The 16,436-nt window shown below is 42.2% G+C and overlaps 1 protein-coding gene across 2 annotated transcripts in view; it reads right to left on the bottom strand.

Annotated features, from left to right (window-relative positions):
- Positions 1-2,152: 2,152 nt before the first annotated feature.
- The window catches only part of LOC117528203 (protein Hook homolog 2-like), a 42,088-nt gene continuing 27,804 nt past the window's right edge, over positions 2,153-16,436 (bottom strand). Inside the window, exons 13-23 of one of the 2 annotated variants that reach the window (XM_034190799.1) lie at positions 9,748-9,835; positions 9,549-9,615; positions 8,952-9,089; positions 8,308-8,395; positions 6,406-6,411; positions 6,222-6,256; positions 6,054-6,136; positions 5,840-5,943; positions 5,475-5,576; positions 5,307-5,378; positions 2,153-3,827 (exon numbers count right to left, since the gene is read on the bottom strand). In XM_034190799.1, the coding sequence (XP_034046690.1) occupies positions 3,699-3,827; positions 5,307-5,378; positions 5,475-5,576; positions 5,840-5,943; positions 6,054-6,136; positions 6,222-6,256; positions 6,406-6,411; positions 8,308-8,395; positions 8,952-9,089; positions 9,549-9,615; positions 9,748-9,835 (912 nt within the window). In that variant the 3' untranslated portion in view covers positions 2,153-3,698. The remainder of the gene's footprint in view (positions 3,828-5,306; positions 5,379-5,474; positions 5,577-5,839; positions 5,944-6,053; positions 6,137-6,221; positions 6,257-6,405; positions 6,412-8,307; positions 8,396-8,951; positions 9,090-9,548; positions 9,616-9,747; positions 9,836-16,436) is intronic. The other variant, XM_034190800.1, reaches the window with a different exon arrangement.

Raw genomic sequence — 16,436 nt, 5'->3', positions numbered from 1 at the left:
CCTGTCATTAAAATAAGAAAAAAAAGAGGAACTCAGTTACATGGTTAAAATATGTTGCACCTCTCAAGCTACCTAGCAAAATGTACTTCAGTAGATGCTCTTAGCTTTAAATGCCCATTGATGACACCTGCTGGTCAGTGTGTGTAGCAGAAATCAGGCAAGTTACATTTTAAACGTTAGTTTTAAAACGCTAATTTTAAATGTAAAAACTAATCTCCAACGGAATCTAATAATACTAAATAAAATTTTGATTGCATGCATATGCACCCTCATTAATAACTTTTTAGGGAAAGCAAGATAATCATTTTTAAAGCTCCAAATCACGTCACCTCAATGTGCTATGCACAAGTAAGGTCTTGATTTTACTCACCCCATGAACAAGCACACTAGTATCAGTCAAAAGGAAAGCCTCCCTCAGTGGTTATAGAAGAAACCTCAAGCAGGCCAGACTCAGTTGGGTGACCATCAGCTATATCCAACCTTAACGCAGTAAACCAAAAGTAACTCAAAATTTACAGATGTTCACAATGATAGCTGAAATGACAGTGAGGTGTAGAAGAGTCACAGTGAATCACAACACACCAGTGACTCAGTAATTGCAGTCAAATAGGGTAAGAATTCTCCCACAAACTCAGCTGTACCGCTACCACCTCCCCAAAACGACCACATTCAAAAGTCCCAGTTCAAACAGCAAAGGTTTCCAGCTGTTGATGAACTGGCCATGAGTTCATCCCAAATCTATTCAGAAACCTTCACTGTTTCAATACTGACACAATTCCCAAATCGGATTCATTTACTGGCATTCAGTTTATGACTAAATGTAAGAAATATGGCAGAGTATGTAAACCTGCCTTGATTGCACAATCCTCAAAAGATTCATTATACTGGTCTGCACATAATTTACCAATGACTCATTTTTTGCAGACTTAATTTTTGCAGAGCGTGATTCAGTTGACTGGGCTGCATGGTCTCTGGGACATCATGAAAAACAGATACCTAAAAGTTGCTGAACTTCATAGTTAGCTTATACACAACCTGAGCGCTGGGTGGAGCCGAGACAGTTTCTTCCAGTTAATGCTGGTGTTCATTGGGCATGTGTTTTTGCTTTTCTCTGGGTTACACAGTGGAGATGAGCAGCTTAGGTGCCGTCTTTGTTGGCAAGGAAGGACTCATCAATATAGTTTGCAGATGATACTATGGTCTTTGAAGACTCACTGATTGTATCATTTGAAAAGCTGAGTGAGGAATGGGTGCCTGGGTTTGTTATTGTTCTGGAAGCAAGACCAAGATACTGTCTTTCATTGACTTCCTGGACTTGGCTATTAAATGTGTTGCATTTAAGAGACGTTCACTTGTCTCGGCAGCAACGTTCAATGTTGCCCATTCAAGTGGATGTCTTTGGTACCAAGTTCCTTCAGAGAATTCATGGTTACTGTGGCAGACTAAGGCCTAATCACAGTACCTGCTCTGGCATGAAGGAGGGTATTGGTGTTGCACCCCCCACCCCCCCCCAAAAAAGGCTCATCACGTGTAGAAATGGAACATCACCTATATTTTAATTTTGCTTTTCTGGGCATGTTTTAGCACTCAAGCGCCTCAGTGTTGAGTACCACAGTAACTGGAGGTACCAGCTGGCTGCACCAAATATGGTTGCAGTCAGCTGCTTGGGTATTGCTGTACATCAGGGGTGGGCAACTTGTTCCAGAAGGGGCAGGTTTTCTTTGCAGCCACTGAGCAGGTGGAATCAGTTAATCAGTGAAATCACCTGGTGGAGTCAGTGGCTGCAAAGAAAACCTGGACCCTCTTGGCCCTTCTGGAACAAGTTACCCACCCCTGCTGTACATGATCCAGGCAGCTCCACAGTGGGGTGGATGTGGCAACATGCATATTCATTGACAAAAAAAAGTTCTTGTATGGATTCCTAGACCTCTAGAGCCTGTAAAAGAGATCTCACCATGTTGTAAGAAAAATAAATGACAAATGTGATGAGGTGTCTGTTTGGCTGAGCCCACCTGAATGAGCCAAATAAATTTTGGTTAAGCAGGGGAGATGACAAGTGTGCAGAATAGGGGTTCATGAAGATCAGAGCTGGGAAACATTGCTGTAGATGCAATTTAAGTGCATTGACAAGCAGAATAAGTATATTTTCAAGTTAAGGCTCCATTTATTAGTGCATAAGTAGAACAGACAGTGCTACAAATCATTAACTTGTCTCAGATCCCTTTGTGAAGTACAATGTGCTATAATCTGTTACACAAAGATAACCTGAAGGTTAACACACTCAAGCCATGCAAATGTGCAGCAAAAACAGCAACTTAAAGCAACAACAAAAAAAACAAAACACACACACCACATCTACTCAAAAACCAAATGTGTACAAAAAGTTAACAGCAGAATCGGTCCTCAGTTTATAACACAAAACACTCACAGGGATAAAGTACAAGTAACAACAGCAGTATCTGCTGAAAAACAAAACCTGAACAGTAGCAGCTTATAACTACAGTTAAGTAGTATAACCTCTCTGACTAAATTATTGTAAACAACTTTAACATCAATTCCAGCCTATACAAAATTCTTTTAGATTAAAGAGAACCATTTGAGGTCAAGCAGCAAACAGCCATGAGTCATTCTTAGTGTTACTTGGGACTCCAATAGTGTTCTAGATTTTTTTGCCAAACTCTCCTGGGTCTAGGGTGTTTTTTTTTTCTTTTAAAGGTCTACATTCAAGTCAGACATGAGTCTACAGTGTTGAGGGCACAGGAGTTGTACTCAATCAAAACCCTGTTTCAACTTTTGGGAAGTTAAAAAAAAAAACACCATCATAGGCAATTCATTTCAGAATATTTCTGATTAACAGACCAACAAATCTGCTGTTATATGAAACTAAAACAGGACACAGGAAGCTGACAAGAAGTTCTGAGACTCAATATCAGACTCTTCCACCAAAGGAGAGTTTAGTGTCTTAATGAGGCACTTAAAAACAAACAGTCCTCAAAGTGCACTGAATTATCAAAAAAACAAAAAAAAAAACACTACATTCTAAAAAGTTCTTCAAACTGAGGCATGCAGTGAATTAAAAAGGAAAACAAAATGTCACTGAGGTCTCATAAATCCATATTTAAGCCAATAAAAATCTCAGTCTTTGTTCAGTATACTATGTTAGCTTTGCAAACCACAGTTATAAGCACACACGCAACTTCATTGTTGCAGCTCAATAAAGATTGTGTCGTGGGAGTAAGGAGTTAAAACTACATTTCTTTTCCCACCAACTACAAAAAATTAAATAAAAATGTTTTAACTAACTTAAGATCAAACCTACATCCTGTTTTACAACACAGTGTATATAAAAGCATTTGACACCCCAAGAAGCATGAGTGCAACCAAGAGGCAAAAGAAAATAAAAGTCACCTTAAAAGGTGAGTGAGGCTTTTCTTCAGGCCCAAAAAACACACCCTCATACAGTCCTTTTTGTCTCTAAGGCCAAACAGTAGTTGTACCCCACTGCTCTGTGGCTCTGATTGCAAAATATAAATATCATACCAGTGTGAACCAGCAGGGGGCAGTAGCAGCATAGTCTGAGATGCAGAGATTCAGTGTAAGCACAAAGGCCAAGTTTATTGGGAGTCATTGATGTGGTCTCCAGGCTCCACATGAGCGGGTCCTGTTGCCTTTAAGTCCTTGTCAGTGTGAGAGGAACTTTACTTGGGCTGGTACCGGATCAGGCCTCTCCTGGCGTTGGTGGACTGCCTCTGTTGGGCGAGGAACGACATGGCGTGGCTGCTGGAACTGATCCTCTCACCTGCTAGGTTCTGATGCAAAGTCATTCCCTGAATAAGGAAACAGATATAAATAGAAAATGCTGTCAACAGAAAGGGCTGAATGTGGAAACAAATGTTTAAAATAAGAGTATGCACACCATTTATTGTGGAAACTCAGTGGTCAATAAAATCCTGATTTTTGAAAAATGAGGAAAAAAAAAAAAAAAAAAAAGATCAACTTGCTTTGAATCAGACATGTTTTAAGAAGTATGACTCCAGCTGTTTGATCAGCCTCTGATGGGAAAACAAATCCCATCCTGTCATACACAATTATCAACGGGAAAAATTACATAAAAAAATACCCAGAAGGTACTCTGAAGTACAGTGATTAAGGGGGGGGGGGGGGCAACCTGACAAAGATTTTTTCCACATTCAAATCTTAAGCTGTTCACCACCTACCTTTTAATAGAAACCCCTTCTGCGATCGCATCCTAGTGTTCAAAGTAAAACAAGGTGGAGACAGTGAAGACAACAGCAAATTGTTCGCCTGCTGAACAAGATTATATTTCACCCACTAACCACTGCTGCTCTTTCCTAATGCAGCATCATATAGAGAAGTTTTAACCTACACATTTAAATACAGTCCCTTTGGTTGTGTTCAAAGTGGACCTTTATCAGCAGGGGGTCTGTGGGGATGCTCAAGGCCCCCAGAAAATTTTGGGTTTTGATGATTCTGGAGGTTTTTTTGATGACTATTTTCCTCACCCGATCCCCCTCAATGTACAACCCCAATTCCAACAAAGGCCAAATGAAATGCTCAGGTCTGAATTCATTGGTCATCATCCTAGCACACCATCAAGCAGTTTGTAAAACATCTCCATCTGGAGCAAGTCTTTAATTCAAACACTTATTTGCAGTTCTCACATAAAACTATTCAGGAATTTAAGGACACAGTTTGCTCAATTTCTTCTCCAAAACTTCTAAAATTATATTGTTTTATAAAAACAATATAATGACTTATTATAGTACGATAAATTAGGATGACTAACTTTGTTACTGTTCTGTTTTATCTGTGGGTTACACTGCTGTTTGTTCTGCTGTGTACAAATATTTTAGTTTACTGATTAATCTATATTGTCTCTGTTTGTGTTTGTCTTCTTTTTTGGTATTTGTTATTATGCGTGTACATCTATGTGTATATAGCAACTGGTGAAGGGAGGGGGCGTTTATAAGCTTTTGCTTCAGCCTACACCCTTTTGGCCGCGCAAAACTGGGAAATCGAGTTTGTTTTCTTTTCTATGAGAGATTCTTTTGTTAAGTATGTGTGTGCGCGTTGAATAAAAATTCATTCATTCATAAAATTAAATCAAGATACATTTCTCTACTAGCGATAGTCCAACCGGCTGCAACACTGTAGTTTGTCTACGTAAAGGCAGAAAAACTTTGGCACCATCAGCACAAGGTTCCTCTCAGGTTCTGCTGTTTTTGAGTCCCTGAGGACAGAGTTCCGGGGCTTGTCAACCCCTGAAACCATGTATGAACACTCACCATGTTGTACCACGCAGAGATGATGAGCTTCTCCTCCTGGTCATGTCGAGCCCGACTCTTCTCATAGTCATGCTGTGCACAGAAACACACACATTTGGAGAAACAGTCAGGCATCACCACGCTGCACACCTGACATCACTAAAATGTGCAAACATCACATGATCATACTTCCAAATGCTGGATTTTTCTTTCTTTCTCAGTCAGCTGGTTCTTCAGTGCCTGAATGTCAGGGCTCACCATCTGCTGCTTGGGATCGAGGGTTTTGATCACCTGCACACATAAATGCCTTCAACTGTGTGCACCAATGAAAGTCAACCAACAGCTTCATGTTAACAAGTGCATCCTGAGGACATGTGACTTCTAATTTTTCAGGAATTAATATAAGTCAAGTCTAAACAGGCTGGTCCAAGCCGACTGTTTGCTTACAGTAGTGGACATTATACACCTACAAGAAGTGCATTCCGACATCTATATTTAACTTCAAAAAGGTAAAACCCATTTTGGTGGAGATGAAGTCCCTGTGGTGGACTGACCGTTCTGGCCTTCTCCATATAGCGCTTATAACACTCCTCCATCTGCTTCATGTCCTCATCCTTTTTCCGCAGAATCTCTTGAAGCTCATCAATCTTCTTCGCCACTGTGACAGAGTGTTTGTGAAAGAAAAAAAAACAAAAAAAAAACAACATGTTTAATCACAGAAGAGAGAGAGAAGACACTGGCAGGTGTTACGAGAGAAGAAACACTTACTGTTGCTGTCCACTTTGGGTTCCAGGTCATCAATGACCTCTTTTTTCCTTTGGAGATCTGTGTGGGCTTCATGGAGCTTCTCCCTGTAGAGAGGGGGGGAAACACACATCAAGTTTCTTTTCCTTCAACTTTCATGAACATGTTTGCAGCAACAGCTAATGTACTTACAAGTGCTCCTTTAGCTTTTGCTTCAACAATGAGGACTTCAAAAGAAGAAAAAAGGACATCCATTAAAGTCCAGACCTTCACAAGAGCACTGGAACTCATCTCTCTTACACACACACACACCTATAGGCTGTGAAAGTCAAGAGTTAATCATAGGCCAGTTGGACAGAGGGCGGGCCGTACTTACGATGGCCTGATTTTGGCAGCCGATCAGTGGGGGGAGGCGGAAACAGACAGAGGGCAGGTGTTAACACTGAATCACCACAGCAAACATGGGTTAAATTCCCACATGTATGAATCCAGGAGAACCAAAACTGTAGTCCACTGTGACCAAGTGTTTTCTGCAATAATCTGTGCTTTGTATTTTCTACGTAACATTTGGTTTTGTTCTGCATATCAGCTGCCATTTTCCACAAGGAGCAGGATTTAAAAGTTAATCATTATCACTAATATGAAAAATATGTAAAATGGGAAATTCTATCTCCTAGTCTGAATCAGTTTGTTGTTTAACTGCCAATTTTAAGATTCAGGCCAATTACTATTAGAGTGTGACATAAAATTACCTCAGATCTGCCAGATTTTTTTTTTAGTCATGTTTCCAGAGCAGAAGGTTCCTGGTTCAAGACCCCGTGTCCATTCTCAATGAAATTTGGAGTTATGTCAGGAAGCTTAATGTGCAGATTCGTCTCAGATCAACTTTTTTTTTTTTTTTAATATAAATCCAAAAGTAGATTAAAAATATCCTTTAATTCTAGGTCCCTCAACAGTCCTCCCCTACCCCACCCCATTTCTTTAGGGTCAAAACTGGGCTTAAAACAAACAAAAAAAAAAAAACATCTTTTGGAATTGAAATCTCTCAATCGCCCCCCCCCCCACACATACACTTTGAAAAAGGAAGAAGAAGAAAAAAAACAAATCCCCCAAACCTTTGGCGGCTGGGTGGGAGTGTTCTAGAAGCCCTAGAAAAACAACCAGCTTGGTTTAGGGACTACAATTTTAGGATTTCCTTAATTCAGATTTTTTACCCCCCCCCCCCCCCCCCCAAAAAAAACAAAAACAAACAAACAACAAAAAGAACCCCACAACTCTTCAGTAACACTTTTCATAAGAGGCTACAACAGGCCCAGTTGATGCAAGTTATGGGGGGCAAGAGACATTTAATGCTAAAAGATTTTGGAGTAATAAAAATTTCAGTCCAGCTACGGGCCATATCAAGTTCTGAGAAGTATTTTGAGGGAGATTTTAGAAACAGTATGCTGAAGCAGGTACTGTGTGTCATTTCTGAGCTATACTTCATTGGTTTGGATATTTCAGACTATTCATTTCAATATTTATGTACAGGTTAGGTCTGAAATCTTAAAAATGTAAGCATGTCTGAGATCACTGATCTACTATGCATTTCCACCTGGTCTATTCTGTTAATGGCAAAACAATATTTTGCAGACAAACCTGTTAATGTTGTCAGGGAGACAACAGTTTGTGATTTAAGGGGAGTTTTCACCTTCATGACTCGTGCCAACCTGTAGGACGTGGCAAGTCCTGTTGACATCAACCATCATCTTGTGGCTGAGTGTAAAACATAATCGGGGCCGGGAGGGTTATGTCACACCACGTCTGTTTTTTTTTTTTTTTTTTTTTTTTAAATAAACGGGTGGGGAGAAGCAGTTTTTGTGTGGCGTGCTGCACTGTGATGACTGAGTGGTGCAGCTTGTCAATGTCCTGGTGATTTCATTACTATTCTTAGCAGCACTTGAGGAAAAGAACTGGTAATGAACCAGCAAGATGCCACAAGATCACAACAGCAGACAGTTAACCAATTCAGCATGTGTCATTAACTGTTCAAATAGCAACGATATGTACAAAGTTGGTGCAATTTCACCCCCCCGTGTGTTGTAGTTATACTGTGGTGTCTGAAGTGTTGACAGTACATTGTGGGCGGGGCTCTTTTTGTGCAAAATGGCCAAGTACCACCACAACTGGCAGCTTTGTTTATAAATCTTGACAATTCATGAAGGTGGAAACCCCACTTAAAGCATTTATTGTGGTGCCATGAGGGGGCAGGAAAGCAAGCGGCTTAGCGTGCACTCACATCCTCAGTCTTGCTGTCCTGCTCGTGCAGAGCTCTTTGGAGCTCCTCCACCTGAATACGCAGCTCTGAGATCTGCTGTTCATTCAACCTTGAAAAGTAAGAGTAAAAAAAAAAAAAAAAAAAAAAAAAAAAAAAAAAAAAATTAAAAACATTAACAGGAGACAGCTGAAGCACAATGCAAGCGAAGCATCACTGATTCTTGTACATCTGCTGCGATCAATGTTCATCCATCAAGTGTGGCCAATCACTGCTGTGCTCCGCACCGAGCACGCTCACTCCACGCCTCTCCTCCTGTTGCTGAGGATGCTTCCCACACCCTGGGTCTGGTGTTGCATGAACACACACGCACACACTCCACCCACATGTCCACATGCCCACAGCCATGTAAGCACACACAGCAAAGGGACAATCTGGCTTTTTGCTGTCTGTCCTCCAGTCCAACCCACGTAGTGCACAGTCCAGAGGGCGAGATGACATTTAGGCAGATATCACTCCTACAAGCAGCCATCTTAATGTCCAGGAACACACATTGTGGTGGCACAGAAGAGCAATGACTAATTCAAACTGCTGATCAAGAAGTTGTAAAGTACACCTGTGAGTGGGTTGCCACGCATATAAAAACATCAGGACACAGAAGCACATGCCTGTTCCGAGTTTCCAGGACATTGTTGCTGCGCTGAGTCTCCTCAAGCTGAGCCTGAAGCTCAGCCAGCTTCTGTATGTAGCTCTCCTCCTGGACACACAGCATCTTGTTTTCACTCTGTAGACGCACCACCGTCTCCCTGTCGAAGGAAAAAAGAAAAATGACCAAGAGGAGGTGAAAATAAGTAACAAGCTGGAGAGGAAAAGTAAATGATCAGTGAAAGCAGAAACTTTGTGTTGAGTTGACCATGCAACAATGTATCATGCTGCCATGTGTCAACATTCCAGAAGCCAATTGTGGGGTCTAGGCCTAAAAATAAACACGGGTGGCTGCGCTAAGAGGATGAATATGGAGCACAAGTGCCCTATCACTATCGAACTTTTATCCTGTTTTTATTTAATTGAGCAGTGCATCTGTATTTCATTCTGTGACAGCATCTGTGATGTTTTATACTCAATGACAAAAACGAGTCTACGTCTTAATGATTTTAAATACAAAACATATCTATTAAAGGCCTGAGGAAGATAATCTGTTAGACTGCTCTTTGTGTATACAGCCACACACAAACACACTCTTCACAGTATTAGAATAAACTTACTTGAACTCTGTAGGCATAATCTCTGCAGCAAGGTTTCCTACGGTCATACTGTTTTCACACAAGCCTCCTGCAGCAAAATGGAGAAGTGTTGCAGAGAAGCTACAGATTTTTGAAAGTATGCTGTTTTTGATACATCTTAGAATGATTCCCTATCTGTTAATTTTTTATTTTAGATTTTCAACACACAAACACCCCTCACCTGCTTCACTGAGGCATTTCTGATGAACTTGTGCACACCTCAGCTCATCATTTGTCTCCCGAAGTGTGTCTCTCTCTGAAATGAGATGCTGAAAACAAAATGGAACAAGAGCAATCAGATTTCTGACATCCGCCAATCTGGATCACCTCCAAATTCAGTGGAGTCTTCCATGCCCTAATACCCATCTGTGGTGCAAATTTGGTGAGAATTCATGAAGTAGTTTTGATGTAATCCCTCAAAGACTATATAAAGTGTAATCTGGATCCAGAATCTGGACCACCTCCAAAAATTTAATGGAGTCTTCCTGGCCTAATATCTATCTGTAGTGAAAAGTTCTGCAAAATCCGTGCAGCAGTTTTGACATAAACCTGCTGCAATGATTTTATTATGTCCTTGGCAGACATTAGGCCGAGTCAGTATCTGGTGTGACCACCATTTGCCTCATGCAGTGCAACACATATCCTTCGCATAGAGTTGATCAGGTTGTCAATTGTGGCCTGTGGAATGTTGGTCCACTCCTCTTCAATGGCTGTGCGAAGTTGCCAGATATTGGCAGGAACTGGTACACGCTGTCGTATACGCCGGTCCAGAGCATCCCAAACATGCTCAATGGGTGACATGTCCGGTGAGTATGCCGGCCATGCAAGAACTGGGACATTTTCACTTTCCAAGAATTGTGTACAGATCCTTGCAACATGGGACCGTGCATTATCCTGCTGCAACATGAGGTGATGTTCTTGGATGTATGGCACAACAATGGGCCTCAGGATCTCATCACGGTATCTCTGTGCATTCAAAATGTCATCAAAATGCATCGTCCATAACAGACGCCTGCCCATACCATAACCCCACCGCCACCATGGGCCACTTGATCCACAACATTGACATCAGAAAACCGCTCACCCACACGACACCACACACACTGTCTGCCATCTGCTCTGAACAGTGTGAACCGGGATTCATCTGTGAAGAGAACACCTCTCCAATGTGCCAAACGCCAGCGAATGTGAGCATTTGCCCACTCAAGTCGGTTATGACGACGAACTGGAGTTAGGTCGAGACCCCGATGAGGACGACGAGCATGCAGATGAGCTTCCCTGAGACGGTTTCTGACAGTTTGTGCAAAAAATCTTTGGTTATGCAAACTGATCGTTTCAGCAGCTGTCCGAGTGGCTGGTCTCAGACGATCTTGGAGGTGAACATGCTGGATGTGGAGGTCCTGGGCTGGTGTGGTTACACGTGGTCTGCGGTTGTGAGGGTGCTTGGATGTACTGCCAAATTCTCTGAAACGCCTTTGGAGACGGCTTATGGTAGAGAAATGAACATTCAATACACGAGCAACAGCTCTGGTTGACATTCCTGCTGTCAGCATGCCAATTGCACGCTCCCTCAAATCTTGCAACATCTGTGGCATTGTGCTGTGTGATAAAACTGCACCTTTCAGAGTGGCCTTTTATTGTGGGCAGTCTAAGGCACACCTGTGCACTAATCATGGTGTCTAATCAGCATCTTGATATGGCACACCTGTGAGGTGGGATGGATTATCTCAGCAAAGGAGAAGTGCTCACTATCACAGATTTAGACTGGTTTGTGAACAATATTTGAGGGAAATGGTGATATTGTGCATGTGGAAAAAGTTTTAGATCTTTGAGTTCATCTCATACAAAATGGGAGCAAAACCAAAAGTGTTGCGTTTATATTTTTGTTGAGTGCACATACATACACACACACACACACACACACACACACACACACACACACACACTGAGCAATGGAACTTCCGCAAATTTGTCTGAGGTGACTGAGTACTTGAACATAAAATGTGACATAGTGCACCACTGAAAATTTCTCAGCTAATGTTAGCTTAGCCTTTTTAGCTGAAGAATCACTCAGCTGAGCTGGGTGAACATTTTATATTTGTAAATTGTTCAATCTATTTTTACCAAATAAAGCTACACAGTTTTTTTTTTACTGTTACTGTTGTAACTACAAGAAAAGTTTCAACTTTAAATAACACCTTGTAAATACAGATGCACTTCAAAAATGTCCAGTGATGGAGCTGAACACCAAAACCTGAAGTCCAGAAGGAAGAAGAGAACATCTCTGCTCTTCAAAATGTGAGGAAAGTGTCTCCAAAAACTCCAAGAGGCCGAAGAGGTCTCTCCAAGAGGAGAGACAAGTGTACAAAGCTGCATTTGTTGCTCTGCTAACAGGTACTGTTGATGCTTCTGTGCAAAGATGTGTGGGACAGAGGGGGGGGGATGCACAGGCTGTGAGCCCCCCTCCCCCCATGCATGGGGGCCATTACAGTTATCACAGATTGTACAAACACAGACATGATACATGTAACACATGGGGACTGCATCATGGCTATGTGAGCCTATAAACACAAACCTGGACCCAACTACAGACTTTTGCATCAGTGCTGCATATATCATTTTATTACTCCCACAATTAAGTACAGAAGCTAGAATCTTCGACTGGACTGGGTTGCTTGACGTGAGGATGTTTCGCTTCAAATCGCAGAAGCTTCCTCAGCTAAAATTCTTGCTCTGGTAGTCTTTCTGTCGACTCTTGCAGAGAACAACAAACAGAAGCCACAAAAGCTGGAGTTTTAAACCTAAAGGGGCTTTCACAGTGGCGTATTTATAGAGCTGCTCATTGCAGCGTTGTGTTTCATTTAAATACTCCCAAAATACGCGTGTACTCAGCCTTTAACAGTGTTCGTTCATACTTGCAGCTGCGTGTGTTTGTGTTTTAATATGTGCACAGTCGCGTGTGCCATGTCGCACCAGTTTCAGTGCCATTTTCTGCCTCTGTGGAAGTGCACTCTGTTCTCTACTGCATGGTGTGGTGCGGCTCAAAAACAGTCATTTAACATTTTTTTTTTAATGCAGCAAGTGCAAGTTTATTTTAAAGAGCCACAGTTCTGATTAGACAGACACAGAGAGAGAGAAAGATTTTATGAAACGATGCTGTATGATAAAGTGAAGCAACAATCTTGCAGTATTTATAGCTCCAGAAGAACAAGGAGATGTGAAGTGGCGCACAGTACCGTGTTGAAGCGTGGGTGGGCTCACAATAGTGGACAGTAGCACGGCGCTGCGTGTTCTCGCGTGAAGGCTCCATGCTGTGCGCCGAAGAAAATTAAACAGGTTTAATTTCTTCCATCCTACGCACGTAGCCCTCAACATACTGCTGCGTATTGAGAAAAAAAAAACTCATGAAGTGGGCGGAGAGCTGCTCATTACAGCGTAGATACGCTGTAATGAGCAGCTCTACGAATACGCCACTGTGAAAGCCCCTTAACCAGACCCCTCCTACCGAGAGGCAGACTGCTATACAATAGCTCTAATTACCACCTATTGTGCTCTAGTTAGCACTCTCCTAACGACAGGGCAGCTGTCCCTCCTAATGATGGGACGGACGCCTCTCCTGATGGCTCCCTTGACGACTCTGATGACGTGAATGACTCATTACCATGAACAAAAGACTGAAACTGTTTTGACCCGAGTACCCCATTGTAAACAGGGGACAAAGCGTGTCTCAGACCCCCCTCCCGGTTAAGGGAGGGGGTCTTCACATAGAATGCCTCCTTGACCCCTCTCTCAAACCATTTCTTCTCTCTGGCTAAGATTTTAAATTCCTTGTCCTCAAACATGTGGTCAGTGTCTTTAAGGTGGAGATGAACTGCAGACTGAGGTCCAATGGCGCCCTCTCTGCAGTGCTGGTATAGCCTTTTGTGTAAAGGTTGCTTAGTCTCACCTATGTAGTGTTCGTTAGTTTTCCTGACATCTGATAGAATACACGACATTGCTTTGTTTGCAACTAGGAATCTTGTCTTTAGCGTGAACTAATTTCTGTCTCAAGGTGTTAACTGGTTTAAAGTAAACTGGGATTTTGTGCTGTCTGAAGATCCTCTGTAGTTTTTCCCCTACTCCTGCTAAAAAATGGAGAGACACTCTTCTTCTTGTCTCCGTCTCCTGTCTATCTGGTCTCTTTGTACTCTGGGACTTCTGCACTTTGTCCAAGGACCATCGTGGGTACCCACATACTGTGAGGGCTTTCTGGACAAGTTGTTGTTCTTTAGCCCTTCCCTCTGCAGTTGTGGGCACCTGTAGGGCTCTGTGTTGAAGAGTCCTGATCACTCCGAGCTTCTGTTCAAGGGGTGGTTTGAACCAAAGAGCAGATATTGGTCAGTGTGAGTGGGTTTTCTGTAAACCCCTGTCTGGAGCTGCCTGTTCTCTCCAATCGTAACATCACAGTCCAAGAAGGCTAAATGGTTGTTTCTGGCATCCTCACGTGTGAACTGGATACTGGAGTCCACCGAGTTGATGTGTTCTGTAAAGTCCTCAACTTCCTGTTGCTTGATTTTAACCCATGTGTCACTGACATATCTGAACCAGTGACTGGGAGGGATCCCCGTGAAAGACATCAAGGCTGTCTTCTCCACTTGCACCATGTACAGATTGGCCACAATGGGGGATACCGGAGACCCCATCGCACAACCATGGATCTGCCTGTAGTAATTCTCCCTAAACAGGAAATACATGGTGTTAACACCGATCTCCAAGAGTTGGCAGATGTGGTCTGGTGTGAGTTTGGTCCTTTCAAGTAGAGACATCCTCCAGCAGTCTCTGCCTCACAGCCGAGATGGCCTCAGCGGTGGGGATGCAGGTGAACTATGGAAACCACCTGGACAACTGAGAACCTACACAGAAACATTGCCCCCCAATTAAGTGGGTGCATTATTGACCCTGTTTGATCCAGAGGGTGCTCGCACTGAAATGTGGGAGTCCACTCAACAATATCAATCAATCAATCAATCAATTTTTTTTTATATAGCGCCAAATCACAACAAACAGTTGCCCCAAGGCGCTTTATATTGTAAGGCAAGGCCATACAATAATTATGTAAAACCCCAGCGGTCAAAACGACCCCCTGTGAGCAAGCACTTGGCTACAGTGGGAAGGAAAAAACTCCCTTTTAACAGGAAGAAACCTCCAGCAGAACCAGGCTCAGGGAGGGGCAGTCTTCTGCTGGGACTGGTTGGGGCTGAGGGAGAGAACCAGGAAAAAGACATGCTGTGGAGGGGAGCAGAGATCGATCACTAATGATTAAATGCAGAGTGGTGCATACAGAGCAAAAAGAGAAAGAAACAGTGCATCATGGGAACCCCCCAGCAGTCTACGTCTATAGCAGCATAACTAAGGGATGGTTCAGGGTCACCTGATCCAGCCCTAACTATAAGCTTTAGCAAAAAGGAAAGTTTTAAGCCTAATCTTAAAAGTAGAGAGGGTGTCTGTCTCCCTGATCTGAATTGGGAGCTGGTTCCACAGGAGAGGAGCCTGAAAGCTGAAGGCTCTGCCTCCCATTCTACTCTTACAAACCCTAGGAACTACAAGTAAGCCTGCAGTCTGAGAGCGAAGCGCTCTATTGGGGTGATATGGTACTACGAGGTCCCTAAGATAAGATGGGACCTGATTATTCAAAACCTTATAAGTAAGAAGAAGAATTTTAAATTCTATTCTAGAATTAACAGGAAGCCAATGAAGTGAGGCCAATATGGGTGAGATATGCTCTCTCCTAGTCCCCGTCAGTACTCTAGCTGCAGCATTTTGAATTAACTGAAGGCTTTTTAGGGAACTTTTAGGACAACCTGATAATAATGAATTACAATAGTCCAGCCTAGAGGAAATAAATGCATGAATTAGTTTTTCAGCATCACTATGAGACAAGACCTTTCTGATTTTAGAGATATTGCGTAAATGCAAAAAAGCAGTCCTACATATTTGTTTAATATGCGCTTTGAATGACATATCCTGATCAAAAATGACTCCAAGATTTCTCACAGTATTACTAGAGGTCAGGGTAATGCCATCCAGAGTAAGGATCTGGTTAGACACCATGTTTCTAAGATTTGTGGGGCCAAGTACAATAACTTCAGTTTTATCTGAGTTTAAAAGCAGGAAATTAGAGGTCATCCATGTCTTTATGTCTGTAAGACAATCCTGCAGTTTAGCTAATTGGTGTGTGTCCTCTGGCTTCATGGATAGATAAAGCTGGGTATCATCTGCGTAACAATGAAAATTTAAGCAATACCGTCTAATAATACTGCCTAAGGGAAGCATGTATAAAGTGAATAAAATTGGTCCTAGCACAGAACCTTGTGGAACTCCATAATTAACTTTAGTCTGTGAAGAAGATTCCCCATTTACATGAACAAACTGTAATCTATTAGACAAATATGATTCAAACCACCGCAGCGCAGTGCCTTTAATACCTATGGCATGCTCTAATCTCTGTAATAAAATTTTATGGTCAACAGTATCAAAAGCAGCACTGAGGTCTAACAGAACAAGCACAGAGATGAGTCCACTGTCCGAGGCCATAAGAAGATCATTTGTAACCTTCACTAATGCCGTTTCTGTACTATGATGAATTCTAAAACCTGACTGAAACTCTTCAAATAGACCATTCCTCTGCAGATGATCAGTTAGCTGTTTTACAACTACCCTTTCAAGAATTTTTGAGAGAAAAGGAAGGTTGGAGATTGGCCTATAATTAGCTAAGATAGCTGGGTCAAGTGATGGCTTTTTAAGTAATGGTTTAATTACTGCCACCTTAAAAGCCTGTGGTACATAGCCAACTAACAAAGATAGATTGATCATATTTAAGATCGAAGCATT

This window comes from Thalassophryne amazonica, chromosome 16 (assembly GCF_902500255.1).
Source record: "Thalassophryne amazonica chromosome 16, fThaAma1.1, whole genome shotgun sequence".
NCBI lineage: Eukaryota > Metazoa > Chordata > Actinopteri > Batrachoidiformes > Batrachoididae > Thalassophryne > Thalassophryne amazonica.
Note: the sequence above shows the minus strand (reverse complement) of the source record. Positions and strands in the feature narration are given on the sequence as shown.